Consider the following 25,612-nt stretch of genomic DNA (forward strand, 5'->3'; position numbering starts at 1 on the left):
CCTTGTCTCTGCGCATCTTTTACAGCCTGTATCCCGGCATTGATGGGATTCAAGCTGCAGGAAACACGAGGGATCCGGTTCCACATGTCCTCGATCGCCGTCTTGATGCTTATTTATCGACCGAATCATCTCACAAGGGAGACGTATTGCTTTGTGTTGGTGGAAGTGGTGGCCCCCTCCCTCGGCTCTTGACAAAGGCGCAAATGCGAGAATTTTGCGTTCCTTGCTTGTGCATCGGCCGAGGATAGAGCCCCCACGGCAACCGGGGACCAAGCAGCGGGCTAGCAAAGTTGGCGAGGCCGGCTAGAGAGTTATTCGCGATGTGACTCAGTGGGAAGAAGTTGTGGGTGGAGCTGCGAGCTTCCCATCACCTTTACGTCACTGGCTGAGCTGCTTTTCCCACCTCAGAGGCGGGTGGTTGGGAAACACCCCCGAAAATGCCGCCAAATGCGCCGTGGCCATTGGCTAATAATGCTCCGCACTCATTTGCGTTTACGTTACCCGAAACCCCTGTCGCAGTTGGGGGCTAAAACGGCTTTTTTTCAACGTAGTGGCCAAAAAAGCCCCTTTTTTAGTAGAAAAAACTAGAAAAAGCTATTAATTACGTAACGCGTAGCGTATATGCCTGAATAAAAAAGATACTTCTAGAATTAGCGAAATTAGGGCTATTAATTAGTATACTTTTTAGTTAAGCGTATTACTATTTTAAAAAGTCGATTTTTCTACGTTTATTCTTAATTAAAAACGTATTATTAATTAAAAATAGAGTTTTTTATTATTTTCTGCTTATTTTTAGCTTAAAAATAAACTTCTTAAAAACTCTATATACCTAATTAAAAAGTATACTAATTAATAGCTCTAATTTCACTAATTTTAGAGGTATCTTTTTTATTTAGGCGTATACGCTGCGCGTTGCGCAATTATCGAAAAAGAGGTCAATTAAAGTCGAAAAAAAGCCCGTGTGAGGGGCGATAAATGCCACATTTGCAGGGGTTTCAGGTAACGCAAACGCAAATGAGTGCGGACGTCGCTGTCCGGCAGTGCTGGAAGGAACCTCGGGGAGAGGCCCCACCCGCACCAAGCTGCCGTCCACCACACCATCTCATTCTCTAGTGTTCTCGCTGTCAATCTTGATCAAGGATGGCCCTTTTCTGCGGGTTTTCGCTGTCTTTTGCACTTTGCCATCTTGCCTTTGGTTGGCCCCGTTCCTGAGGCTAGAACGCATGTCTTTGATCTCGATCTTTGTGGCGGATTGTCGGTTGGGTGAGACAGACACCCGTCCCCCCTCCACGACGAAGGGCATAATTCAGCTGGTTGGAACAGTTGCATTCGACCGCTGGTCAGCCCGGGCTTGGTTGCAGTGGGCGTTTTGAAATCTGTGAGTGTCGGTCGAGGATATGTGTCAAGAGTCTCTTCATTACGACCTCGCTCGAGCATGTCGAGTCATGGCATCGACGCCGTCTTTAGTACCGGCCATCCGCTATCGAGACCGCCATTCGTAACGGGACCTCCGCTGCCGGCGGAATGGCACAAGCCCGTGGTGTGGAACCCAATCGGCATCTTCATGAATGTCTTCGGACTCTACATTGATCCATTGTATCGTCCCAAGTGTTCGTCGCCTTATTTTACCCTTCCCCTCCATGTAAAGTGCCCTTTGGGATCAGCTGCTAGCTTTTGCATCGCCTCAACATCTGCCGTCCCTGGCCCATTCTCCATTAACCCGGCCTCCACCGCCAACTTTGCATACTTGACGGACTGCTTCGCATGCCCGAGCAGGTTGAAATTGAGCGCTGCGATGGTATAGGCGCCCGCGAGCTTCGACTCTAGCCTCTCCTCCTTGTGTAGCTTCAGAAACTTCTCAATGAGCGCGGTCGTCACCCTGGCGTTGATATCCGAAAGCGTCCTATCAATTTCCTGGATATCCATCAACCGCTGATCAGACGCCGCCGCCTGCTTCTTCGCCAGACTGCACTGCGAGCACCCGCACTCGAATCCCCACGCCAGCTTCGCGCGGTGTTGTCTCTCGGACCGCACGCCCAGCTGGTCGAGGTACGATATCGTGAGCTCCTCGCCCGACTTCACCGGCCGCACGACCGTGGTCCGGTGACGTCCGTCGGCGCCGATGTGGAAGGCGACGTTGGGCCGGCAGTCGTGGTTGTACCGTGACACTTCGGGGTAGTTGCCGTAATGGTGGCCGTCGCCCTGAGCTCCCCCGCCGAGGTCCATCTGGAACGAGTTGGTCTGCATGATGTCGACGACTTTGTGGCCGCCAAAGTGGCCCATCTGGCCGAGGAACGTCTCTCGTGTTGATGCCGGAAGAAGCTGCGCTACGGAGTCGAGGAGACGGTGCTGTTCTACCGGCGATGTCCGTTCGATGAACGCACGATGGGCGATGAGGACTGGCGTTTTCAGCATGACTGTGTCCCCTCGGGCGAGGGACTTGTTGGCGATCATGCCCAGCCCCTTACCCTCAACCTCGGTGACGCGAAAAGATGGTTTTGAGGCACTCGGATCATCCGCGATCTGGAATTTTGCCTCCGCATCCTTCAACTTTTGCACATTTTCTGGCGTCGAGATGATGACCACCCCTCGTCCGGCCGCAGAGCCCCGGCTAGCGTATAAGCAGTAGTTGCCCGCGCATCCATGCGGTCCGGTCCACCCTAGAGGCTCATTTTGCCTCGTGTTATTCTGTGAACTCCGTTCAGAGTGATTTTCTGTTTTCGCAATATCCCATGGTGAACACTCCAACAGCGACTCTTCCAGGGGGGTCCAGGGGCAGATTCGCGACCCCCGAAGCTGCGCTTGGGCCTCGGGCGCGGCGGCGGAGCAAGATGCCAAGGCGAGAGATATTATTGCTAACGAGGAAAACATGATGGAAAAGTGATGAATAGATTTCCCATTGATTTTCTCTGGGAACACAATGGTTTTGCTTCAGATGAAATGAAGTGACGTTAAAGTAGCCGGTCAAAACATGGGATGAAGTTTGCCGTTCTTTCGTACCAAGACAGCTCCACTCGTTTCACACACGATGCTGAAACCTGAGTGGACGAGAGATCAGCGAAACGAGGCGGTTGGATGGCTTGTCGTCGTCTCATCTTTTCTTGGGACGCCGCGGTCGTTGGGCGTCCGTCTTGTCAGGAGAAAGTCAAAACTGACACCTGCGGTGGAAATGCGGAGGCTTGGCGACAAAGTCGCGAACACCGAAGATTCAACTAAGTGATCTGGGCCAACCAAATCGAAATATTGGGTTGCATTGGAACAAGGTGGGAATATAAAATATTTTCGACATTCTATACGAAATGTCTCCTCAAGCATTCATTGCAGTGACTCTCATCGACACTACATGTTCCCGCAAAGTCATCAATCTTGTTGACATCTCGCAAGAGACTGCAAATTTCCACCTGTCAGTAAGCTTCGACTTTAGGCGATCGACAAGACGTGCCGACTGTTTTGCTTTGTCTTCGAGTAGCACCTTGGCTGGCAGCTCAGTATTCTGCCTGCAAAGAGGCTTCCATCCATGACCGTTTGCTGCCGTGGCTGCGTTGTAAAGCTCAGTTTGGTATGTCGAAGTTGCCAGACACATTGCAGGTTGGTCTAGACAGCCTTCCAGGAACCACGTAAACAGACAAAAGTCCTGACCTGTGGAGTTCCACTCCGGGGACGCGTCGGCCATCAAAACAATCTTGAAGCGCACGAACTCGTGAAAGTTTCTCAACCCTCCAGTCGAGAAACCTCGTCTATCAGGATCCCAAAGCTCCCAGGGTGATGCGTCGACGAGCTCCAGTCGTGCGGGGACAGCTACACCGATAATTCGAACGTCTCTAGGAAAAACAATGCTTCCATGGGATCCCTCGATGGTGCGTGATTGCCGTGGGTTCAGATGCCTCCTGATCAACAAACGAGTGTTTGGTTTAGGGTTTATACGGTGCAGCCGCGACGCCAATTGTACGAAGGGACTTGATCTCACTAGAGTACCATCTCCTTGGTCCCTGAGCAGAATGCAAAGGTTTCCACTTTCACTGCCCTCTCTCAGACGACATCCAAGTTCCATAAACATTTCCTGCCAATCGTGTTGAGAACCGAAAACCTCAGTTTCGATCCGCAAGCCTTTATTCGTCATGGTGTACTGGAAAGCTCATCAGTACAGGGTACTGATTGCAGGAGCATACCTGCCGGCAAAGAACATGTGCAAGTGTATCTGATTCAGTCTAAATCAACATACCTCAACTGAAGTCTTCTCTGGTGCTTTTTCGAGTGTCTTGGCAAAAGCAAACATATTAGGTGAGGTTGCTAGAATACCAAAGTAAACTTGCGGTATCTGGCTAAGACCGGCAGTCTTGCTGTGGCTCCAGGCAAATATCGACGTATCGTGGGTCTCTTTGATGATTTCTTCTTGCAGTCGAATGAAAGCCCTTGAACCCTCGCCATAAAGAAGCGGCATATTCACTCCGAAGACGCCCAGAAGACAGTACGCAAGATCTTCCTCCCTAGTGGTAATTCGGTCGGCTGCCCAGGACATACGACGCGCGATGGGAATGTCAGGAAGCATATCCTCGACAGACTCAGTCACATTGGTCAGAAATTCCTTATCGATTCCGGTTATTTCTTGAAGTTCGTCGCTAAGATCAGCTCTTGTGCCTAGAAACTTCCAATCCACGTCGTAGAACTCGACTGAAGACGGGGCAATGAGTTCTTGTAAGGTCCACCCGCGTGTGAACCAGCGCGAGTCCTGAAGGCGTGTTGTTCTAGCGCCTCCGACGTCTGCTAGGTAGGCGTAACATATTGTTGACCTTGCGTACCATTTGAACATGGAATTGATCGCTTCAACCAGCTCTGTGAAGTTCGTTTTGTCGATACAACAAGTGTCAACCCAAGCGTACGAGTAGCCCTGTTCGAGAGCTAGACGGCATGTCTGGTTGATTTTTGCCCAGCCTGGCTTGCTGGCCATAGCCTCGGTATTGCCGACGTCTTGAAAGCTAGCCTCGCCGGATTCCCAAGTATGGGACAAAATCGCGTACTTTTCGGGAATTGATGATCCATAGTACTCTTCGATTTCAAGGCTAGTACAGTTGAGTAGTTTCATGGCGTTCGAGTGTGTCCACAAAGGGTAAATGCGGCGGACTTCTTCACTTAGCACGGATATTCGATGGCTGGGGAAGATAAAAGGTGCCCAACGGTCTGCTCGCGATGCAGCCATGGCATATGATCAGATGCCTAGCTAGGCGGTAAGGCGGCACAGCATAGCTTGGCTGTCTCATTTGCCGCTGCAATGCAGTGTGACGAAAAAGCTGTCGGCAGGCCTAGCGAGGCTTGCCTGCCGTGAGACTGCATCAACATGCAGGAGCCGGTAAGGCATCACAGACCGCAATGCAAACTTCAAAAAATAGGCAGTGAGAGGCTGGGCGGGCTGTTTCAATGGCCTCTAATTGTGAATTCCGAGTGGTCCTGCAGCCTCAATAATATGTACATGTTCAAGCCGTCTCGGCTACTTGAGCTGCGTCCTCCAGAACCGTTGCCATATCTCATACGCATCGAATCCAGGAACCAATGTGACCAGAATGCCATAGTGATAGTGCTTGGCTGCGTCTTACGCTGAGAAGTTAAGGGCTCCGCTTCGAAGCCATGCGCTGCTGCCGTTTGGCGAGGATTCTAAATGACTCTGTCGCTCGTTGTGCCCAATAAACTCTCCAGTTCTGGCGATTTGGTAATTTGGCTGCCGTGACTGAATGTCGGTATTCATTTTGGACTCTCAGGATGAGGACTCTTGCGCTTGAGATTCTCCCTCTTTGGACTGTCCACCTGCAGGCTCTCATTCGGCTTTTCTCTTGAAATCTCCTTTGGAACCTCTTTTTTTGACGCTGGCTTTCTCCCGTAGACCGAATATCCATACCAATACGCATGGACACCCAGATTTTTGACATCCTGCCTTACTTGGGAACCGAAAATAATGACCTCGGCAGGCTTCCAACCCATCACGCGGGTCAGCAACGCCATCGCCATACCCTCGATCCCGGGAAGCAAGGAAGCCTGCACCCAGCTGCCGATCTCCTGTAACCTCGGATCTTCGGGCCATGGCGACGCTGGCATCTTCTGCTTCGTAACCGTCACGTTCTCGAAGCCAACCCGCTGGAGGATGCCCTCAAATTCTGACGTGATGGTGAGGGAACGGCCCATCCGCGCAATGGCCTCGCACAGAAGAGACGACCACTTGTACAGGGCGTGGTCCTCCGTTAAGGTTCCGTCGTCGCATGCGACCGGGTAGAGATTGTCGTGGATTTCAAAGTATCCGCCAGGCTCCAAGTTCTCAAAGGCTTGCTTGGCAATCCATTCCCAGTCGTTGAAGCAGCCGATCATGTTGCGGGAAAAGACAAAGTCGAATTTCTCAGGCCACGCCCACTCTTTTTCGAGGTCGTCGATTTCAAACTGGCAATTGGGCGGAACATATTCGGGCTGAATAGGGCTCAGATCTACGCCGATGACTGTGGCGGTAGGGTGTTCATCAGCGTAGTCCAATGCCCAAATGCCCGTTCCAGTTCCAAGGTCGAGCACTCTCTTGGCGCCGTTCTTCTTGGGGCACAAGCAGAGCTGCCCATCCCACACGACAGTCCACATGTGGTTCGCAATGTCCAGGCGTTCCTGCTCGAGGTCGTCATTCGGGAGGACGTAGTGACCGTCACTGAAGCGGTGGTAGGTGCGTCCATTTTCCCTGCGGTAGTCGAGGATACTGGCTTTCAGCGATGCGGTGGAAGCTCCATCGTCATCGTCGTCATGTTCCGGTTGGGTGTAGTACGGGATCTCGAACCTGAAGTCGTGGTCGGAGCCCGCTCCGAAGGCAACAGCCTGAGCTTCGGGTTGGGTCTCGAATTGACCGTCAGGCTGAGTCTCACCGTGGGACTCGGGCTGGGTCTCGGGCTGATCCCGGTGTTCTTGGGCCATCGTGTGTCCCGGCCGCAACGTAGTAGTCGAGAGTCCTTAGCCGTGAGCCATCACACGTCGCGACTCCTGAATCTAAAGGGCTTCTTCTGTTGGTTGCAACTGGAGAGTTGTGCTGGGCACATCCCTTCCCAATATTCCCTGTAAGTTGATCCATCTCCATTGGGTGCTCCACTTTATTGTTTGTTCAAATTGGAGTATTTCCATTTTCCTCAGCTTACCATCCCCGGTCCGGCGACCTTGCCTTTCGGGTCCTAGCGTCGCCGGGCGCGGATCAGGAATAACGTGCTACCGCTCAGACCCGGTCCGGCGCCGACGAGGGCCCACTGTGGACGGGGGACGGCGGAGTCCCGATGAAGCGGCCATGGGGTATCATAGATACGGAGTTAGCTATTCGCTGGTTTGCATTCCAACAACGGGAAGCCACCATCTCTTGTCAAGAACGCTCCAGCCGAGTGCTCTCTCAGATCTCATACTTGTCATTGACGCAAACAGCAAAATGCAGGCAAGGGTGCAAGTACACTCGTGCCTAAACGCTCCCACCGCTTCAGTCTAGCCACTCGATATGTATAGTCGCCCGGACACGTGAAAACACCGAAGACCGCGTCGGAATATGAATATCGCGAAGGAGCCGTTCCCACCGGCACATTGTCTCGGTATTGAGTGGATATCTCATCTCAGTCAGCACAAGCGTCCGGCCACGTGTTCACGCAAGAAGGAGATAAGATGTGATCTGGCGGAAAAATGGATTCGGCGAGGTGAAACAGGGAGTTGAAAACACGCAGATGAAATTGTGGATTGGGGTGCTGAATTAGACTTTTGCGTACTGAGTCAAGCCGCTGAGGCTGGTTGGTGCATGTTGGCGCCGGCATCGACGGGGGAGCGATTGCGATTGCGATAATCCGGCGTGATATTAGTCTGGTCGAGAATTGAGGGCGATTGAAGGCACAATGATCAGAAAATCTCAACATCAATGTCGTTTCGTTTGATCAAGGGTCTACGGGCGGGGAGATCCAAGATCCACGTCTCCAACAGGTACAGCCAATGGCCCAGTTGGTCTAGCTGGTCCAGTTGGTCCAGGTGCAGCTCTCAGGTGGCCCGGTGGAGCATCAGCCTCAATGGCGCCACAATAGCTCAACAGGACCACTCCCTTGGCCCGTGCACAAGGATGGGGCGGTGCAATTCCCAGGCTGCGAGAAATTCCATTCAGCGAGCGAAGGGGCCAAAACTTACCCAAGCAGGCCTTCGGGGAGATACCTAACGGAATACCTGACGAGCAAAGGGCACACGACAGCTGAGCGTCAATCCTTTACGACAATCTGCCCTTCGAACACTTCGTCCCCATCGGCAGGACTGGACCATCGTCTACGGCACTGGAGAGCCATTCGAACCGCCCCCTTGGCCTGCCCTGCACACTGGGTCCCCCAAAGCACACCTAAACCATTTCAGCGCACCTCCCAGCTGCCACCAGCTCCCTCGCCCGATCGCCGAGATAGGGAGAAGGACGAGCAAAAAAAGGTCGACATCACGACCGAGCGTCACCAGCCTTACCACGCGGAGCAAACTCCCAACACCCGCCGGCTTCTATCCCATCACTTTTCCATCAGGTGCTCATTCGCGCGCCGTCAACTAGTCTCAAGCGGTTCACCTGCGACGACCGGTTGACCTAGCCTCCCCGTTTCTGGTCAATCCCTTAGCCAGCCTTACCCTTTTTTACCTCCATTGACGACAACCCCACGATACCCCTCTAACCTTTCGATATAATGTCATCCGCAGCAGGAGGCTTGACTCGACGCCGCGGCGGCGGTGGAGGCGGCGCAGCTGCCGAGGGCGGCGAGACCAGCAACGGCGCCAGCCGGACCAACTCGACGAGCAACTTCAAGGACAGCGCCCCCGAGACGAGCTACGAGAGCGGCGAGAATGGCCACAAGATTGCCTTTGACCCCCGCGACATCAGCGAGAGCGCCGAGCGCAGCAAACAGCCAAAGCTGACTCTGATGGAGGAGGTTCTGCTGCTTGGGCTGAAGGACAAGCAGGTTCGTCGGCAACAAGCTCTGGCATCACGATCCAATCGAATCCTCGTCGCTAATTAACTTTTTTCCCACTCTGCAGGGTTACCTATCATTCTGGAACGACAACATCTCATATGCCCTGCGAGGATGCATCGTCATCGAGCTCGCGTTCCGCGGTCGCATCAGCATGCAGAAGGATGCCTCGAGAAGGCGCTTCCCGCTGGCTGACCGCGTCATCGAAGTTATCGACGAAACCCTGACCGGCGAGGTGTTGCTCGACGAGGCATTGAAGATGATGAAGCAGAGCGAGAAGATGAGCGTGAGCTCCTGGATCGACCTCATGAGCGGTAATGCCCCCCTTCCTCCCTGGAAACAAGCACCACGCTGTCCACTTGGCCACAGAGCTAGGAGCTGACGGTGATGCCCACAACAGGAGAGACCTGGAACCTGATGAAGATCGGATACCAATTAAAACAGGTGCGCGAGCGTTTGGCCAAGGGACTCGTCGACAAGGGCATCCTCCGCACCGAGAAGCGCAACTTCTTGCTCTTCGATATGGCGACCCACCCCGTCGCCGACGGAGGTGCCAAGGAGGAGATTCGCCGCCGTGTCCGCAACGTCTTGACCCAGCGCACCGTAGTCCTCCCGGCATCCCAATTCCTGCCCGAGAACCTCGAGTTCCGCTACGTCCGCACCATCGCCATGGTCTGCGCTGCCTACGCGGCCAACGTGCTGGAGAACGCCCTCAGCACTCTCGGCCACGAGGCTCGCGAGCGTGCTTTTGCCCAGACGGACGAGCTCCTCGCCGACTACAGCCAGTGGCCATTCGGAAAGAAGGCGACCGGTAACGGCATCGGTGCCAACCTGCCCCAGGTTATTCAGGAGGTGCGTCACGCACACAATTGCCGCTGTAACCCGAGCTAACAATTCGCAGGAGGTCAGCAAGGGCAAGGACAAGGAACTGCAACTAGAGGTTGTTGCCGCTTGCTTGAGCGTCTTCACCCGCCTCGACTCCCTCCTGTAAACTAATTGATCGACTCGAACAACGAGCGCTCTGCTGCCAGGCCGCCCCAAGGCCTGCAGCAGCTAGCTGGGCGCAAGCTCGGGCATCTCCTTTCCAATCCTATTTGCACCTAGACGACACACTATCGAAGCGCCGCAGCATCCTGCTCCCCCAACCTCCATCTTCGAACCCTCACGAGAAATGATGAAACAAAGCAAGGGGACATGATCTTTTCGCTTTTCTTTCCCCCGAACCCACACACAAAATTTGGTGTTGCATCTAGGCATGGCGGATGGGGTGGGTTATCATGGGGGGACAATCGAAAGGTGGCGCTTTTTCTTATCCATTCCCAGTTGCGCAACTTCACGATAGGGTTCTCAAGGCAAGGGCCGAGATGGAGAAAACAAGGGAAGATGGGAAAGGCCAAAAAGAGAACACATGTGTAGTTGGTTGGGTTCAACTACGTTTTTTTCCCCACCGTAAGCGATCGTTTTAATGTAACTTTTGAAAAAAAAAATGTAGCGCGCGCAGGAAAGAGTGCGAGAGATGTCTATTGCAGCCTTCGTCTTGGTGGTGTTGTGAGGAACACTGGCGTTTTGCTTTGCTTCCGTTGTGACTGGGAACGAAGAAATGCGGAAGGGAAACGTAATTGTCATGGCTAGAACGATTTGAAGAATGCATTCATGGTCCCTCCTACGCCGCCATCCCCTTTTTTGTGTAGAAATACAAAATCTTGTTCCCCATAAACGCCGTACATCCGTGGATGATGCTCGAAGACCCTCTTTTCCCCTCGCCAGGATATCGATTAATTTTTGCCTCCCTCACAACCTTGCCTCACTTCGTTCTCGTCACTCTTTATTTCTTCTTCTTGCCGCCCCCGAAGCTACCCTCGAACCCGGGACGCGCCTTCTTTGCGCCGCCGCCGACCTTCTTGCCGCTCTTGCGGCCCAGCTTGTGCGCGAGCTTGTCATCCTTGCGCTTCTTGATGTTGTCGTCGCGCTTCTTCTGCTTCTCGCGGATGGCCTTGGCGACGCCGTCGCTGCGCTCCTTCCACGCCTTCTCGCTCTTCTTCTTGGTCTGCTCCTTGCGCTTGACGGCTCTCTTGAGCGCGCCCTCGTCGTCGCGGATCTTCTCGCCCTCGGCGCGCCGCCTGGCGATGAGCCATTGCTCCTTCTCGGCGATGTCAGCCTGCTTCTCCTTGTCCAGCGCCGCGAGGCGCTTCTTCTGGTTCTGGATCTTGATGAGCGCCGTCTTGGGGTCCGAGGGGCCCTTCTTCTTGTGCGACGTCAGCGCGTGCGAGAGGTCGTGCGAGAGCTTGGTGCCGTCCTCAAAGGCGACGCGGCCGAAGGCGTAGTTGGCCGGCTCGTCGTCGCGGTCGAGATCGATGCGGGGCGACATGACGCTCGGCGAGTTGGAGGCGAGGGCCTCCTCGCGCTTGGCCTCCTCGGCGAGCTTGGCCTGGCGGCGGAGCTCCTTCTTGTGCTCCTTGCGCTGGTTCTGTTTCGCGCGGCGGGCCTCGATGAGCTCCGCGCGCGTGCGGATGGGCTTGCCGTCGGCGCCGTCGGCCTTGCGGGCTGCGCGGAGGGCTTCTATCCTCGCGGCGAGGCGGGCGCGGAGGGCGGACGTGTCGGCGGGGAGCTTGATGTGCTTCGGCTTCTCGGAAGGCGGGACCGTGGAGCTGGTGGAGGTCGTGGTGCTCGCGGGGTCGGCGGTGTTCTGGGCGGCGTCAAAGGTGGGCGATTGCGGTGTCGAGTCGCCGCTGGTGTCGGCGGCGTTGTCCATGCCGGCGACGTCCAGCGGGCGCACGTCCTTGCTCTTCTTGGAGGGCTTTTCGTCATCATCGGATTCCTCGTCTACGGTCTCGTAGGCCTCCTCCTCTTCGTCTCTGTCGTGGTTGTTTCCGACAGGCGCAGCATCCGTCGACTCGGCCTTCTTCTGTTGCTTCTTGGGCGCGGCCTTCTTCGCAGCCTTCGCAGCCTTCGCAGGCTCCGCAGGCTTGCTCTCGGCCGCTGCCTCTGCTGGTTCTTCGCCGGCGGCTTCCGCCTTGGCAGCCTTCTTCGCCGCCTTCTTCTCCTTCTTGTCCTGGCGCTTCTGCGTCTTGGCCTCCTTCTTCGCGAGCCTCATGAGCTGTGACTGGGACATTTCGGCGGGGTTGGCGTCGTCAATCGTGTCGATCGGGTCGGCAGTCTTTTGCTTTTTATTCTCCTTGTTGCGGAGTCCCTGGCCGGGGAGCTCCCTCTGGACGCCAGCAATCGGCTCGTCATCATCCTCCTTGTCCTCCTCTTCCTGCATATCCTGGAGCTTTCTCTTGCTGCGCGCCCGCTCGTCCATGACCTCCTTGGCGTTGCGGTTCAGCTCGCTGTCGGGATCCAGCTTGGCCGTCTTTGCTGCTTTGGCCTCAGCCTTTGTCTGCTTCTTCTTTTTCCATTGTTCCTGTGACGGAAGAACCGTGTAAGCCTTTGTCGCGATAGCTCGAAGCGGTTTGATAAAGCGCGGAGGTTGGTGTCCGTTGCCACATGAGAGGCATCCGTTAGGCAGGGCAAACGTACAGAGTTATCTTCCCCGTAATACATCTTTGCTGGAATGAGAGACAAAAGACCATCAAAGGCCTTTGAGTGCTCGCGCAGGCGGTCCTACGTAAAATGTCAATGCCGCTGGCGTCAAAAGTAATCATCACCACCGCCAGCTATTTTTTCCATGCAGGTGGCGGGGCACGGACTTTGACGAACCTGCAATGAAGCGTCCGCCATCTTTTGAACCTTTTGATGCGAAAGCAGAAAGAATATGCCTACTGCAAGCAAGAGTAATCTTCTTTCGCCGGGCCGCAAGGGTTGGAGGGGTGGCTGCCGAAGGGTGAGAGTGTTCGCGGTTGGGCGGTGCAAGACAACTCTACTCGGTGAGGTGAGCTTTTGCTGGCTGGCGGTTGCGGGCGGACTGGCTGCGAATTTTCGGGCGTTCGAAATTTTTTGGACTGTGGAGAAATCGCTTATGCGAAATCTTGGCACTTTTCTGCCGCCTGGAACACCCCATTTTCAGGAGCGGTGAGTGCTGTAAGCACCCCCGCAATGATATAGCGCCCCGATATGTAAATGTTTTTTGCTGCACCTTGGACGGGGCCCAGAACGACAAGCCTTTCTCTCGGCAGGGACCTTGTTTGCACTTGAAACACCCGCCTGGGCGACGCTCACATTCAATGACAGCTGGTTGAGAATGTTTTAGCAACTAATACTGCGAGTAGTACACAATGCTTTGTTTGCAGTTCCAGCGCGAAACGCCTCTAGAAATACAACTGAACTCCGTAAATACCAGCAACTCTTTATCGGCGTTTCCTCTCAGTGTAGGCCTCTAAGTGGACCCGGTCGTGGTTCCGGTCCGTCCAACGAATCAGTCCGCCAAACGCCGCTCTTCCGGGATCCCATGCCGTCCCAAACCGTCCTCGAACAGTATACCATGCCGAACCATGTCAACCCAAATAACGTCAAAGACCAGGACAACGCATATCAACATTCAATGCAGGCTTGTGCCCTCGCCGTCCGGAAGCCATGGCTGTTCTAGTTGCATTGCAACGGTTGCCAGTGATGATGGCAGCAAATCAAAGATTCTCCTATTGGAGTGTTTAAGCTCCAGCCATTCCAGCCGCAAAGGAAGGCGTCTGGGGCTGAAGCGAGTAGCCGTTGGCGGCCTTGCTGAGCTCGGCTTGACGCTCTCTCTCGGCCTTTTCGCGCTCTCGTTGTTCCTTCTCCGACTTGGTGATACGCGGCTTGCGCGTGAGGGAACCGCCGCGAGATCCACGCCCACCTCTGGAACCGGGACCGCCGCCGCGGCCAGTGCCTCCTTCGCCGCGAGTGGTTCCGCCACGGCCGCCGATGCGGCCTCCTCTGCTGCCACGACCGCGCTTGGGCAAGCCATCAGGTCTGAGATGTGTTAGTGAACCGCCTTTAAGTGACATGCTAGAGTGAACATACCGTAGGTTATCAGCTGGCTTCTCCGGTTCCTGTACCAGGGGTCCAGAGTAGACAAAGAAACCGTCTCGACTGGCCGCAGCCTGCTGCTCCCACAGAAGCTCAGAGTCGTCGACAAAGTCATCGTCCTTGTCGTATTCGTCCTCCTTGAAATTGCGCTTCTTCTTCTTGGGCTTCTCGGGCTCGGCGCCGCTAGTCATACCGCCCATCTCGACGTTGCTCGCCTCCTTGTCTGAGTCCTCGGACATCTCGTCGCCAGATTCCTGGCCTGACGCCGTCTTCTCCAAGGCAGCTGATGCAGCGGCGATTCTGGCCTTGCGGTCGCGCTTCTCGGCCAAGCGAGGGTGAAGAGCATCCCATCCGTACTTCTCCTCGGCCATGCGCATGACGTTGACGTAAATATTTGTGTCGCCCGGCTTGATGGGGATGTCGAGAACAATATCGGGCGCCTTGTATTCCTTTCCGGTGGACTTGCCAAAGTCGAGAATGGACCGGTCGGCGTTGCCCTCGGGCTCGTCCAGGGCGCTCATCTTTGGTGACGAGACACCGGACTTTTGCGGCTTTTGCTTCGGTGAAGGCTTCTTGCTGGCTACTGATCCGGCGGTTGATCCGGCTTCTCTAGGCTTGTCCGCCTTTGAAGGCAAAGGCGGCGGAGCAAGCGACTTTTGCTCTGGCACCGGCGGCTTGGAAATTGTCTGGGACGTTGACCTGACCGGATATGACGGTGATGCCGGGACTGATGCGGAGTCTTGCGGACGAGACTGCGTTGAGGCGCGGAAGCTCTGGTTGGGGGAGGCTACGTTATGTGTGGGCTCGACAAGGCTGGCGATGGACGGAGATGCGCTTGGCCGCGCGACAGTCTGCGCAGGAGGTCGTGGGGACGAGGCACTGCCGAAGATCTCTCTGATGGGGTCGTAGTTACCGCGGATGGGGTCGTAACTTTGTCCGCTGGTACGCGTGGGCAAAGACGCGCTTTGAGGCTTCGATTCGGGCTCGGGGTCGGAATTCAGGATGCTTTGCATGGAGCGTGGAATGTCCTCTCGTTTGGGGACCTTTTGTGCTGTGTGTTCGGGCTGGGCAGAGCTCGGTCGTGAGTCGAAATTACTGACGAGATCTGTAATTTTGGCCTGTCGGGCCGGGGGCGTCGCGGACGAGGCTGCCGCTGCGAGAGATTTTGAGTCCGACCCTGCATCGGCATCCTGTGCAGGCGCGGATTTCCTCTTACGCTGAATCGGGGGCGCGTTGGGATCTCGAGGTTTCCTGGGCCGGCGCACCTTGGGCGGTTCATCTGGGTTCTTGGGCTTAACTGTCGAGCCGGGCTTGCGACCGGGCTTCTTTCTGGGGAGGCCAGCGGCCGTCAAGCGGACCTCGGGCTGGGGTTGCTCGTTACCCGACAGCACGCCGAAGCGTGGCTGCGAAGGGTCGACGATGATTTCATCCATGTCCATGTTGTTGTTGGGCTGGCTTCGCAGAGGCGAGCCGGGTTCTGAGATAGAGCCGGAAGGTGGTGACGAAAGATCTGGCGAGGAGTTGTCGCGCATATCTTGCTCTCGTCCACCACCAAAATGACCGCGCCGGAGTGGACTCTAGATAACTAGGTCCTTCTGCAGGGGGTGCACCACCAATCAATTACGAAAAAGAGTGTAGATGCAGCTCCAGGATGTCTCTAATGGCGACAGCTGCATAAGTTGCAGTGCATCGAAGAGGGTGGTGAGATTCGTTGTGCTGCGGGTTCCCTTGGTAGGGCGTCGTGAATGACCTCACTTTTTTTTGTCAGGTACAAGGGGGCGCGTGTTGCAGTGCGTTTGGCGTTTGGCGGTGTCGGATTGGCCGATTTGGGGGTGTGGTGTCGGGGTATGTGGAATTATGTAAGATGGACTAGGTTGGCTAAGGCAGGAGAGGCTGCAGCAACAGATGAGCAGTTGGTCACCTGTGGTGTGGCCGTGCGGAGTCGCTGGGGTGGGAACTCGTGAATAACCTCAAGAGCTCTCGGAGACGTGTTTTTTGACGACAGTCGACGCCGTTGAGGTCGAAAAATCGATGAAATCGGGATCGGCGTAGGGAAATGGAGGCCGTCAAAAGATACAGCTTATTGAGCTGCAGCGAATGATGGTCTTTTTGCGATGTCGACGATGGGCGCAGACGTCGAAATTGATGAGTTTGGTGTTGCTGCAGTCAAAATTGCAGTGTCGTGGGTAGTTGTGAGAAGGGGAAAGGAAGAGGGAAATGGGAGCGGCGAAGAGGAGATGGGGATGGCTACGTTTTTGGGGGGAACAAGATTTATTTTTTGGGCCGACATTTGGCTGCTGCGCAAGACGAGAAAAACGGGGCACCGAGCAGACGTGGATGGCCTCAGCAGGCGTGAATGGCAAGGGAAATTTTATTATTAAACCCGAATTAGAGATCCGGACTAGCTGGGGGGCACATCGATGGGATCAGATGGCCTCAGTACCACGAGGAACGTGGACGTGGACGTGGACGTGGACGAGGACCAGGACGGGGGCGGGCCATGGGGCTAGGTGTTGGACCAAGAAGCGCGAGAAGGCAAAAGAAAGAAAGGAACGACTAGGCCTGGGGGGACGGAATGGATGGGGGAATGCGAATGGGAGCGGGAGAGCGGCAGACGGACGAGACGGAGAAGCAAGACCAGGAGAACTGGGAATGGGAGCAAGCAACAACATGCAAAGGTGGACGGCCGGAGGGAAAGCACCAGCCAAAGGGAGGCAAGTAAGGTAATGGGAAGTGGAGGCGGGAAGGGGGGAAAACACCAAGAGGACGAAGCGATGGCACCTCGTGAACGGGCCGCCCAGAGAGGGAAGAAGACGCAGCAGTACAAGTGATTGTGTAGGCACGGCTTGGTACCGTGAGGTAAACTTCCAACGTGGGCCAGACCCGGAAAGACAAGATGGACGGGTGCGAGGAGGGAAAGGCGCAAAAATTGAGGTAAGAGAGGTACACCGTACCAAAGCCTCACTTTGCGATGAGCAAGGTCGTCGGGTGGGAGAGGGAATGGCATGGGGGGGCGGAATGGGAATGGAAACACGCCCCCGGGGCAGTTGGCAGTGGGAAGAACACCATGTTTCGCCAGTCGGCAAGGGGAAAAGACCAGTCGTCAGGTGTCAAGATGAACGACGGACGATGGACGACGACGAGGAGACCAGTCATGCAGGGCAGGCTGCGAGGAACCGACCGACCGACCGACCGGCGATGAGCTTGCCGCGGCAGGCAGGAATAACCCAACAGTCAACAACACTGTGGGAACTTGGAAGGCGAGGTGTGTATTGCGCGCGCGTGTGTGCTCTGCAGCAGGTGCGGTCGTTGTGCCGGATGGATGCGGCGATATCAATTGGGACGGGACGGAGCGACAGAGACAGTGAGCGAGCTTGACAGTGAGAAGAGAAAGGCGGCGCTACGCAAGAGCAAGTGCAAGTACATGCGAGCGAGGGTGGTGCGTGCGGGAGAGGTAAGGCAGGGTGGTGTGTAGTAAATTTGGGTAAAGGGCCAAGAGGGTGCAACTTTCAATGAGCAGCAGCTGGAGGTAGGTAGGTACATGGGCAGGTACCTCGCTCGTCAAGCGGAAAGCCAGGTGCCCTGCAGCCGCGCTGTCCTGGGTTGGGTTGTGTGGTGGTTGAGGAGAAGAGGAGCCGAGCCGTGGGGAAAGGAACCTGGACGGGACGTGGAAGGAAAAGAAGGGGTCGTGGAATTTCCCATTGGCAAGACACAGGAAAGGGGAACCGCGTGCAGGGCAGTCGCCGGTTGAATGGGATGGCCAATCGCAGGAAAAAAAAGAGAAACATGGGTCCGGGCGCAGATACAAGACCGATGTAAGTTAGCCCACCCTATAACCGAACACACCCCATAACCGAACACTATTAAATAAAATTAAATAAAATATATAAGTTTTTTTAAATAGTCTAATTAAATAGAGAAAATTCTAATTAGTATAAAAAGCTTTTAATATGACTAAAATACTTAAAGATTACTAATTTATTTAAGTTTTTCTATTTTTAAATATTATATCTTTATTAAATAACTACTAAGTATATAAATATATAAAGTAATTTAATATTTTTCTAGATTTTTATTTATAATAATAAAGATATTATTTAAAGTTTATAATTATAAAATATTACTTTATAAAGATAGAATTTAAAAGTAGGGACTTTTAGAATTTAAAAATAATTATTTTTAAAACTTAAGTAAATAAAATAACTACTACTTAAGATTTCTAGTTCTAAGTAGAAATTTTATAATTCTTATATTTTTCTTTAATTTTAAGGAAAATATTAATTAAACTTATATAATAAATAGATTTTATAGAATTAGAAGTAGAAATATTAGTATTTATTATATAGAGAGATTATAGAATTTATTTCTCTATAACTACTTATAAATATTATATTATTACTTAAAATATATACTATATACTATAAACTATATAATATAATTTTTATATATAGATATATTAAGTACTTAATTTAATATATATATATCTATTTTGGTGGGATTATATATAAAACGCTGTTCGGTTATGGGGTGTGTTCGGTTATGGGGTGGGCTGACTTACCTTTTTTCTTTGCCAGACAACAACAGATGGACATCCAGTCAAAGAAAGCCAGTCCAGTCGGTGCAACGCTCAAAGCCCAGTAGAGGGTGGGTCCTGCGCGTCTGACGTTGAACCACGTCCGGCTTCCATATCCGGCATAGCGTCCCAGATAACCGCGCCTGCTGCAGGGTTGTGCAATGTAAACCATGCCGAGCCCAGAGGAGGGGCAGCACATGGGCCAGATCTCTCTCCACTGGGGGTTGCATAACGTACGTAGTCGTACGAATAGGCGGGCAGGCAGCGAAGATGAAGATGTTGGGCGCGGTTGCCTCTCTATCTCTATGGACCATGCAGAGAAAACTAAATGGAAAAGCACGATTCAGCTGAGATGACAAGCCAAGCAGGTGCATCCGATGTTCCGTCTCTCTCTCTCCTCAAGTCTCACCCCCCTCCGCAGGTGCTCGTCACACAGATGCTGGCGCCACGAACACAGAGCTAGACATGTTGCAGAATCTGCAACACGCCACAAGAAAAAAAGAACGTGCATAATCCTTTCTTTACTCCCTACAAAACATGCTCTGCGAACACAACGGACACAAACGCCAATTCGTTTATCTAGCTGGCTGAGGATAGCACGGCGGAGCTGGACGATCGACGCAGAAAAGACATGCGCATAAACAGCCGAAATGGCCTCGGCGCTGTAGCCCCTTCGGACACGAGATAGACGCTGCAATCTCTCTTGCGAGATCTCGCGAGAAACACAATAACCCAACACGTAAATGATGGTCTCAATGCCACGCAATTCTTGCTCCTCAAACACTGCCCAGCAAGTTTCATATTCCATTTCCCGCACCCGCAGATTGATGTGCATGGTGGTACTGTAGCCAGCGCCCGGTGCCAATCAAGTGGAAACACCAGGCGGCCCCGGCACAACCGCCGCCGCGACCCCCCCATCCAAAGTTTTTTCTGGAATTTCGACGGGGGACGATCGACGCTAATGCAAAACCTGGTGTGGCTCAGTCCCGCCTGTCAGCCACAACTCTAAAACGGCGCTTTTTCGGTATTGCACTTGGGACGAGCCTCCTGACGCTAAGCCGCAGCCCCGCCGTTGTATATTCGAACCTTTTGTCGACATTCAGTGCATGCACCTAATATGCGATTTTTTGAGCGAAGAGAAACAGATCAACAGCTGCGGGGGTTTTCAACGCAAATTTCCGCCCACCAGGACCCTGTGTGTTGTACTCCCATCTGAAAATGAGCTTCAGTTCGGGTGCCGCACGGGCTCTTCCGGACAGGGCAGCTTCGAGCAGGGGCCCAAGGTGAGGTAATCCAATAAAACAAACGGTACGTCACTCCGAGGAAAAAAAGAAACCCCCCACCTCGCGATCTTTGTCTCTGAACCATCGTAACCTCAAATTCCACCTCCACCGATATTCAGGTCAAACGCAGCCATGGACGGCACGCTTTTGGTAGGCGATATTGTCGAGAAGGACACGAAACCCGCGAAGCCCGTCGTTTTCGACGACTTTGACGCCACCCCGACCGGCTTCCCAGCACACAAGAAGCGCACACGAGTGTCCGCGTTCAAGCAGCAGCGACAGGGCAAAGACTTCTCGGGTGCTCAAGCTGCTACGAGCGCGCTGGCAGCGAACGCGAGTGAGGCGAAAAAGACAGAAGATGGCAGCTCTTCCAAATCCGAGTTCGAGACGGCCGAGCGGCGGCGAATCGACCGCGAGAACCAACAAAAGCTGGACGACATGACACCAGAGGAGATTGCGAGAGAGAGGCGGGAGCTGTTAAGCTCCCTGGACCCGTCCCTCATTCAACGACTTTTGGGCCGGGCAAATATAGATGAGCAACATGGCCCGAACCCCTTCGATCCGCCAGTCGCAAACGAGACCAAGGCCGAAAAGCCGTCCGCGCCCGCGCCTGAGATTAAAGTCGAAGACACCTCCGCGCCACCGAAGCCCAAGCCGGCGCCTCGGGCTGCTCCGACGGAAGCAAAAGAAAAGCCGGCGTCTGTAGATGAGAACAAGGCGCCGGCCGCGCCTCCCGCGGACCTCTTCCCCATGAACGATCAACCCGACAAGACGCACTTCCCGGCCGCGCCCGCTTTGCCCGACTTGGACCCATCCCACCCCGACTTCCTCCAGACACTTCATGAGAAGTTCTTCCCCAATCTACCTGCCGATCCGAGCAAGCTTGCCTGGATGGCTCCGATCCCAACCGCCGACAGCCCGGCCGACCGCGAGTCGCCATACTATCCAGGGCAGTCATCACTCCCGATTGCGAACCTTCGCTTCGACTTCCGCGGCGGCCTGATCCCGCCCCGTTTGAGCAGGTCGATTCCCGTATCCAAAGGGCTACACCACCACGGGCTGGCACCAGAGGCGGCGGGATACACGATCGAGGAGCTGTCCATCTATGCTCGCAGTGCCGTTCCAGCTCAGCGCTGCATCGCCTTCCAGACTCTGGGTCGTATTCTCTACAGACTCGGCAAGGGCGAATGGGGCACCGGAGAAGAAGACCAACTAGCCAGAGGTATATGGAGCAGCGTTCAAGAGGGCAGGATACTGGAGAGTCTTGCCGAGGCGGCTATCGTGGAGGGTGGGCACAGGGGAAGTCGTGCTTATGCTACGGAGGCACTCTGGCTGTTTGAGAAGGGCGGTTGGAAGGAGCAGTGGTCAGGCCGATGATTGAAGCTTGCAAGAAAAGCGCCCTTGGGCAACCGGGCCGGCAATGATACCATCATGAGAACATGATTCGCGAGGCTTCGCTGACTCGGTGACGGCAGAAACTTTGCACATGTGACGTTCGGAAGGGTGGATACCGTTCTTCATGAAATGAACCTGTGGAGGATGCAGCATGTTCGGTTTCTTACTTCAACGTCGGCCGACGCAGAGGAGATTCGGAGCTACAGCAATTCCGCTTCCGCAACATGCGCCATTCACGATCGAGGCAATGTCTGCGAGATCGGCATCATCAAGTGCGAGACTCGTCCCGCATATTGCGCTCAGCGGGCTCACATGGCGACAACGTGCTCAATCCGGGGTAGCATCACTTGCAGCATCATGCGGAGGGCGGGCTCAGCTTCGCGGGACAATCCGGTCTGGGCTCTCCGATCCGCATGTCCAAGCAGGGAGTCAAGTATCCTGACTCTTTTATACAGCCCAACCCAGCTCGGTCTCGGGAACACCCCATGCCTGACGCCTTTGTCATGGCATCCTTTCTTATGACACGTGCTGCGTCTCCACATTTCTCGATAAGCATGTGCTATGGTTGCAGGGAGGCGTTGATATGCAAATCTGGAGTGTCTGTTGGTTCGATGCTTAGGTGCTACCACTGGGGCAATTTGGGTCTATAGAGAAGCCGTCGGACCAATGTGAATTTACCCATATTGTACCTTGTTATGACGTCCAGCAACATCAGAAGAACTCTCCCGGAACTTGGCGAGTATTTAACCCAAACGTGTCCACGAAGGGAAAAGATAGGCAGGCTTGGGTTTCCAAGGACTTGAGACGGCAGAAACGTAAGGCGACAAAACCACGATTACAAGACCAGAGTACGATCGTAACGCCTTGCCGGTAACGGGCAGCTGATCCAGTAAAAAGTTACGCTTAACCAGCTATACAGCTCCCTAACGACGAGCCTAATGTCGTGCAGGGCCGTCTCAGCCTCAACGATTCAAACGCGCGCCGCTGGAACCTTCGTCGTAACCTGTCGACATCGTCTCCATCGAACCGTCCCCTTGGGCCCAGGGCAGGGCTGTCTGACTCTCAACAAGGCAAAAACTCACGGGGGAGGGACAAACGCCCGTATGGGAGAACGGGCACGCTTGGCCTGATTCGGCCGGGCGAGGCTGTTTCCCAAGACCCTGCGCAAGGCCATCGGTGTTCCGTTCCCCGGATGCTTTGGAGCGGATGACCCGGGATCTCGTCTTCTCTTCTTGCGTGACTGAACTTTGATACACCTGTCAGCCAGTCTCGAGTGGCTCGCAACCACCAGGGCTTTCGCAAGAAAAGTCTGGGATGCTCCTGACGCCAGACAAGGTCCGTCCGTAGATAAAGTTTGTGTTTGTTCCAGAACCTCTCAACTTTGACTCGGTGGGACCACTCACGGATCTTGCAGCATGAGACGATGCTTTCGTGTCTAAACTACAGCCGTTGCCGTCGGAGCCAATCACGGCTCGGGTGGATTTCCCAACAACCCCTTGGTCCAGCCGTTTCTGAGCTTCAGACGTAGGGCCAGGATCTGGACAAACACAAAGAGAGGGCGGGGCTAGTGCGACGGTCTGGATTTCGAAGGGGGGGGGGGGGGGGCCAGCACAGATTCAGGACGTCGGGGTGATGGTCTGCACTTCGCCGAATCGTAAGTTGAGGTCGTCGTCTTACTCGTGTGGTGCCCAAACTGCTGCTCACCCCCTTCGCGGCATGGCTGCTACTTGCGAAACCTCATGCCGAGATATCATGTCAAAGACCCCTTCCCCCATCCCCCGCCTGATCTCGCACACGATTGTCTTTTCTTGGCTGTAGTTTCAACACCCTTTCTTTTAATCCCACCGGGCCCCGCAATCTTGACATCGGGAGCAACCGATCGTCGTCCTTCTTTTAACCCGCGTCGCCACATTTTGTTTCGATGGATGCCGTTGCGTGAGGAGTCGACCGTTGATGTGATACACGATCATCCCCGCGGAAGAGGAGAAGAGGACGTCCCGTCATGGAACCGGACTGAGCCCAGTGATGAGCAGCTCCTCCAGTGGTCCGATCGGAGCGGCGCCGCCGCCTCCCGGGGAGACGCCCGACTTTGCGAACCCGCGAGACATCTTTCACACGCTGCATACCGTCTACATGGCCATCATCCAGGTCGTTGTCGTCGTGTTCTTTGCGATACGGGTGTATGTGAAGCTGTCAGCCCATGGAAGGTTTAGACTGGAGGACTGTAGGTGTGCCGGCCGACGCTGCTTGATGTTGGCTAACAGGGTCGCAGGGAGCTGTCTGCTTGGATGGGTGAGCTTGGAACGATTCACCGCTGCATACGCATAGCACTGACTCGATAGTTCTTTACTGTGTTGCTCAACGGTACCGTGTTCTTCAGTAAGTGAGGCAGCTACCTCGCGACACTTTTATGTGGCTGACCAAGACAGAGCTTCGGCATGGAGAAGGATATCATATTTGGGAGATCACCGAGGCCAACTTCCTTGAGCTGCAAAAGGTAAGACGGCTAGCAGAGAGAACATCGCCAGTGCTGACCTCACCAGTGGCTCTACATCAGCTCTCTCCTGTACACCCCGGCCGCCTTCTTCACCAAGGTGGCCATCCTGCTCTTGGTTGTGCGAGTCTTCTCCGTCGACCTGTTCGTCGCCCGGACACTGCACGCTCTGCTTGTCTTCTTCCTCATTTGCTACTTCCCGGCCCAGGTCGCCAAGACACTGGTCTGCATCCCCATCAACGCCTTCTGGGATCCGACAATACGGAATTTCAAGTGCATCAACCAGACAAAGCTGTTCATATACGACACCACGCTGGGCATCGTATCCGATCTCGCCATCCTGCTGATCCCCGTGATCCTGACGTGGACCCTTCGTGTTTCTCTGCTGAAAAAGGTCAAAATCATAGGGCTGTTGGGAGCTGGCGGCGTCGCGGTAGGCATCACCGCCTATCGGATGTACCTCGTGCTCAAGTTCGAAGACGCGACAGATCCATCCGTCGACTTTGTCCCGCTCGACTGGACCGTGTAAGTTAAGTCCGTCCACACAACAGGACGCATTGCTGACAACCAGCAGCACCGGAGAGCTCGCCATCGGGCTGATATGTGCGTGCTTTCCCTCCATCAACTACCTCCTCGAGCAACGGTCCCTCCGTAGGATATCGCCCAACACACCGCGGTCGACGTCGTCGTCGTGGAGGAACACTTCGAAAAAGTACATTGACACGTTTTCGTCTTGCTGCTCGAGGTTCACGGGCGGGAGCACGCGGAACAGGACGTGGCTGCGGAGCACCAACGCCACGAGCAGGGACAGGCTGGCCTCGACGCCGAACTGGACGCCGAACATGAGCCCGGAGACGGAGAGAAGCGAGCCGCGGCGGGAGGACTACGACATCGAGCTTGCGGTGTTCTCGCGGCGGCCGACGCACAACTTCGACTCGCCGGGCCCGTCGAGGGGTCCGGAGGGCGGCGATGAGGGCTGGTTGGGTCCGCTGCCGATGTTGAAGCCGTTGCCGGATGTTGGGCGGGAGTGCCCGAGTAGGTGACGAGGTGGATCTTGGTATTTACTTCTTTAAAGAATTTCGGACAATGGCATGCCGAGCTCACACTGAAGCATTCATCGCCATGGTCCAAGACGTAGACACCGATACGACCCCTGCAATCTGCGAGGTTCAATGAAGCTTTAGAGTAAGTCACCCTGGACAACATACGGCTGCCGTCATTGATGAGCTGACACCAAGCAGATGCAGTCAATGCTAATGGTCCGCCTCGCATTCGCCAATCTGGTATCTGTTGTGCTGGAATCAGTGGAAGGAAACCCTGTGTGAAGCACAGAAGCCGGGCCTTAATTTCCGTCCTTGTCATGCGGAGACGCAGCGCAAGGGCCGAATCCACGCGGTTCATGCGGCGACGGCAGAGGTCCTGTCCCTGTCGCGGACGGAGGCTGTGGCTGATTCGAGGAGGTGTCAGTGCCGTGCCCGCGTTGCAGCAACCTTAGCCTTGCAATTACGGCAACGGGTTCCGGTGCCGGTGGTGAGGTTTTGGGAGAATCGGGGGAAGGCCATGCTGTGGTTGTTAGCCAGCTAGACCGAGAGCTGTCATCTGTTTTAAAAAGATGATAACATTAACGAGGAGACGAAACACAGCAAGCCAATTGACTTGGTGAAGAAGCGATGAATAAGACACGTACAGAATCCAGGCGGGACGGGGCAACGATTGGGTCTCAGCAGCTAGCCCACTAAAAAGCACTGGACCCTTCCCTCCTCCAGAGGACACTACCAGAGGTCTTGAATGCCGGCGCCGTAAGCGGGTGGGAACATGTGATTGGCCCAGAAGCTCTCGCGGCGCCTGGAGGGAGCAGCCGAGACTAGGGCCACGCCTTGCGCGCTGGAAATCCCATGGAACAAGGCCGGGCCCGGGAGTTGTGGGCCACCTCACTTAGGGAGGTCAC

At 54.6% G+C, this 25,612-nt stretch overlaps 7 protein-coding genes across 7 annotated transcripts; 3 read left to right on the top strand and 4 right to left on the bottom strand.

The window, feature by feature from the left end:
* Positions 1 to 1,620: 1,620 nt before the first annotated feature.
* CGCS363_v006977 (Vegetative incompatibility protein HET-E-1) lies at positions 1,621 to 5,083 on the bottom strand (the record flags this gene model as incomplete). The annotated part of the gene is made up of 2 exons (XM_036638826.1): positions 1,621 to 2,688; positions 4,223 to 5,083. 2 exons carry the CDS (start codon positions 5,081 to 5,083, stop codon positions 1,621 to 1,623), a joined length of 1,929 nt encoding a protein of 642 aa, XP_036496628.1.
* A 653-nt stretch (positions 5,084 to 5,736) lies between these two features.
* Positions 5,737 to 6,936, bottom strand: CGCS363_v006978 (Secondary metabolism regulator LAE1; the record flags this gene model as incomplete). The annotated part of the gene is made up of 1 exon (XM_036638827.1): positions 5,737 to 6,936. One exon carries the CDS (start codon positions 6,934 to 6,936, stop codon positions 5,737 to 5,739), a length of 1,200 nt encoding a protein of 399 aa, XP_036496619.1.
* A 1,760-nt stretch (positions 6,937 to 8,696) lies between these two features.
* vps74 (Vacuolar protein sorting-associated protein 74) lies at positions 8,697 to 9,969 on the top strand (the record flags this gene model as incomplete). The annotated part of the gene is made up of 4 exons (XM_036638828.1): positions 8,697 to 8,969; positions 9,046 to 9,292; positions 9,379 to 9,830; positions 9,880 to 9,969. 4 exons carry the CDS (start codon positions 8,697 to 8,699, stop codon positions 9,967 to 9,969), a joined length of 1,062 nt encoding a protein of 353 aa, XP_036496620.1.
* An 834-nt stretch (positions 9,970 to 10,803) lies between these two features.
* RRP14 (Ribosomal RNA-processing protein 14) lies at positions 10,804 to 12,698 on the bottom strand (the record flags this gene model as incomplete). The annotated part of the gene is made up of 3 exons (XM_036638829.1): positions 10,804 to 12,381; positions 12,498 to 12,581; positions 12,678 to 12,698. 3 exons carry the CDS (start codon positions 12,696 to 12,698, stop codon positions 10,804 to 10,806), a joined length of 1,683 nt encoding a protein of 560 aa, XP_036495446.1.
* Positions 12,699 to 13,564: 866 nt separating this feature from the next.
* Positions 13,565 to 15,451, bottom strand: HPC2 (Histone promoter control protein 2; the record flags this gene model as incomplete). The annotated part of the gene is made up of 2 exons (XM_036638830.1): positions 13,565 to 13,862; positions 13,914 to 15,451. The coding sequence occupies 2 exons, from the start codon at positions 15,449 to 15,451 to the stop codon at positions 13,565 to 13,567; spliced, it is 1,836 nt and encodes a 611-aa protein (XP_036495445.1).
* A 4,456-nt stretch (positions 15,452 to 19,907) lies between these two features.
* RBA50 (RNA polymerase II-associated protein RBA50) lies at positions 19,908 to 21,152 on the top strand (the record flags this gene model as incomplete). Its single annotated transcript, XM_036638831.1, has 1 exon — positions 19,908 to 21,152. The coding sequence occupies one exon, from the start codon at positions 19,908 to 19,910 to the stop codon at positions 21,150 to 21,152; it is 1,245 nt and encodes a 414-aa protein (XP_036495448.1).
* Positions 21,153 to 23,195: 2,043 nt separating this feature from the next.
* On the top strand, positions 23,196 to 24,707 carry CGCS363_v006983 (uncharacterized protein; the record flags this gene model as incomplete). The annotated part of the gene is made up of 6 exons (XM_036638832.1): positions 23,196 to 23,394; positions 23,443 to 23,462; positions 23,513 to 23,549; positions 23,600 to 23,667; positions 23,714 to 24,189; positions 24,239 to 24,707. The coding sequence occupies 6 exons, from the start codon at positions 23,196 to 23,198 to the stop codon at positions 24,705 to 24,707; spliced, it is 1,269 nt and encodes a 422-aa protein (XP_036495447.1).
* Between the last annotated feature and the right edge of the window lie 905 nt (positions 24,708 to 25,612).

Source organism: Colletotrichum siamense (genome assembly GCF_013390195.1).
Source record: "Colletotrichum siamense strain Cg363 chromosome Unknown KSG_Cg363_contig04, whole genome shotgun sequence".
NCBI lineage: Eukaryota > Fungi > Ascomycota > Sordariomycetes > Glomerellales > Glomerellaceae > Colletotrichum > Colletotrichum siamense.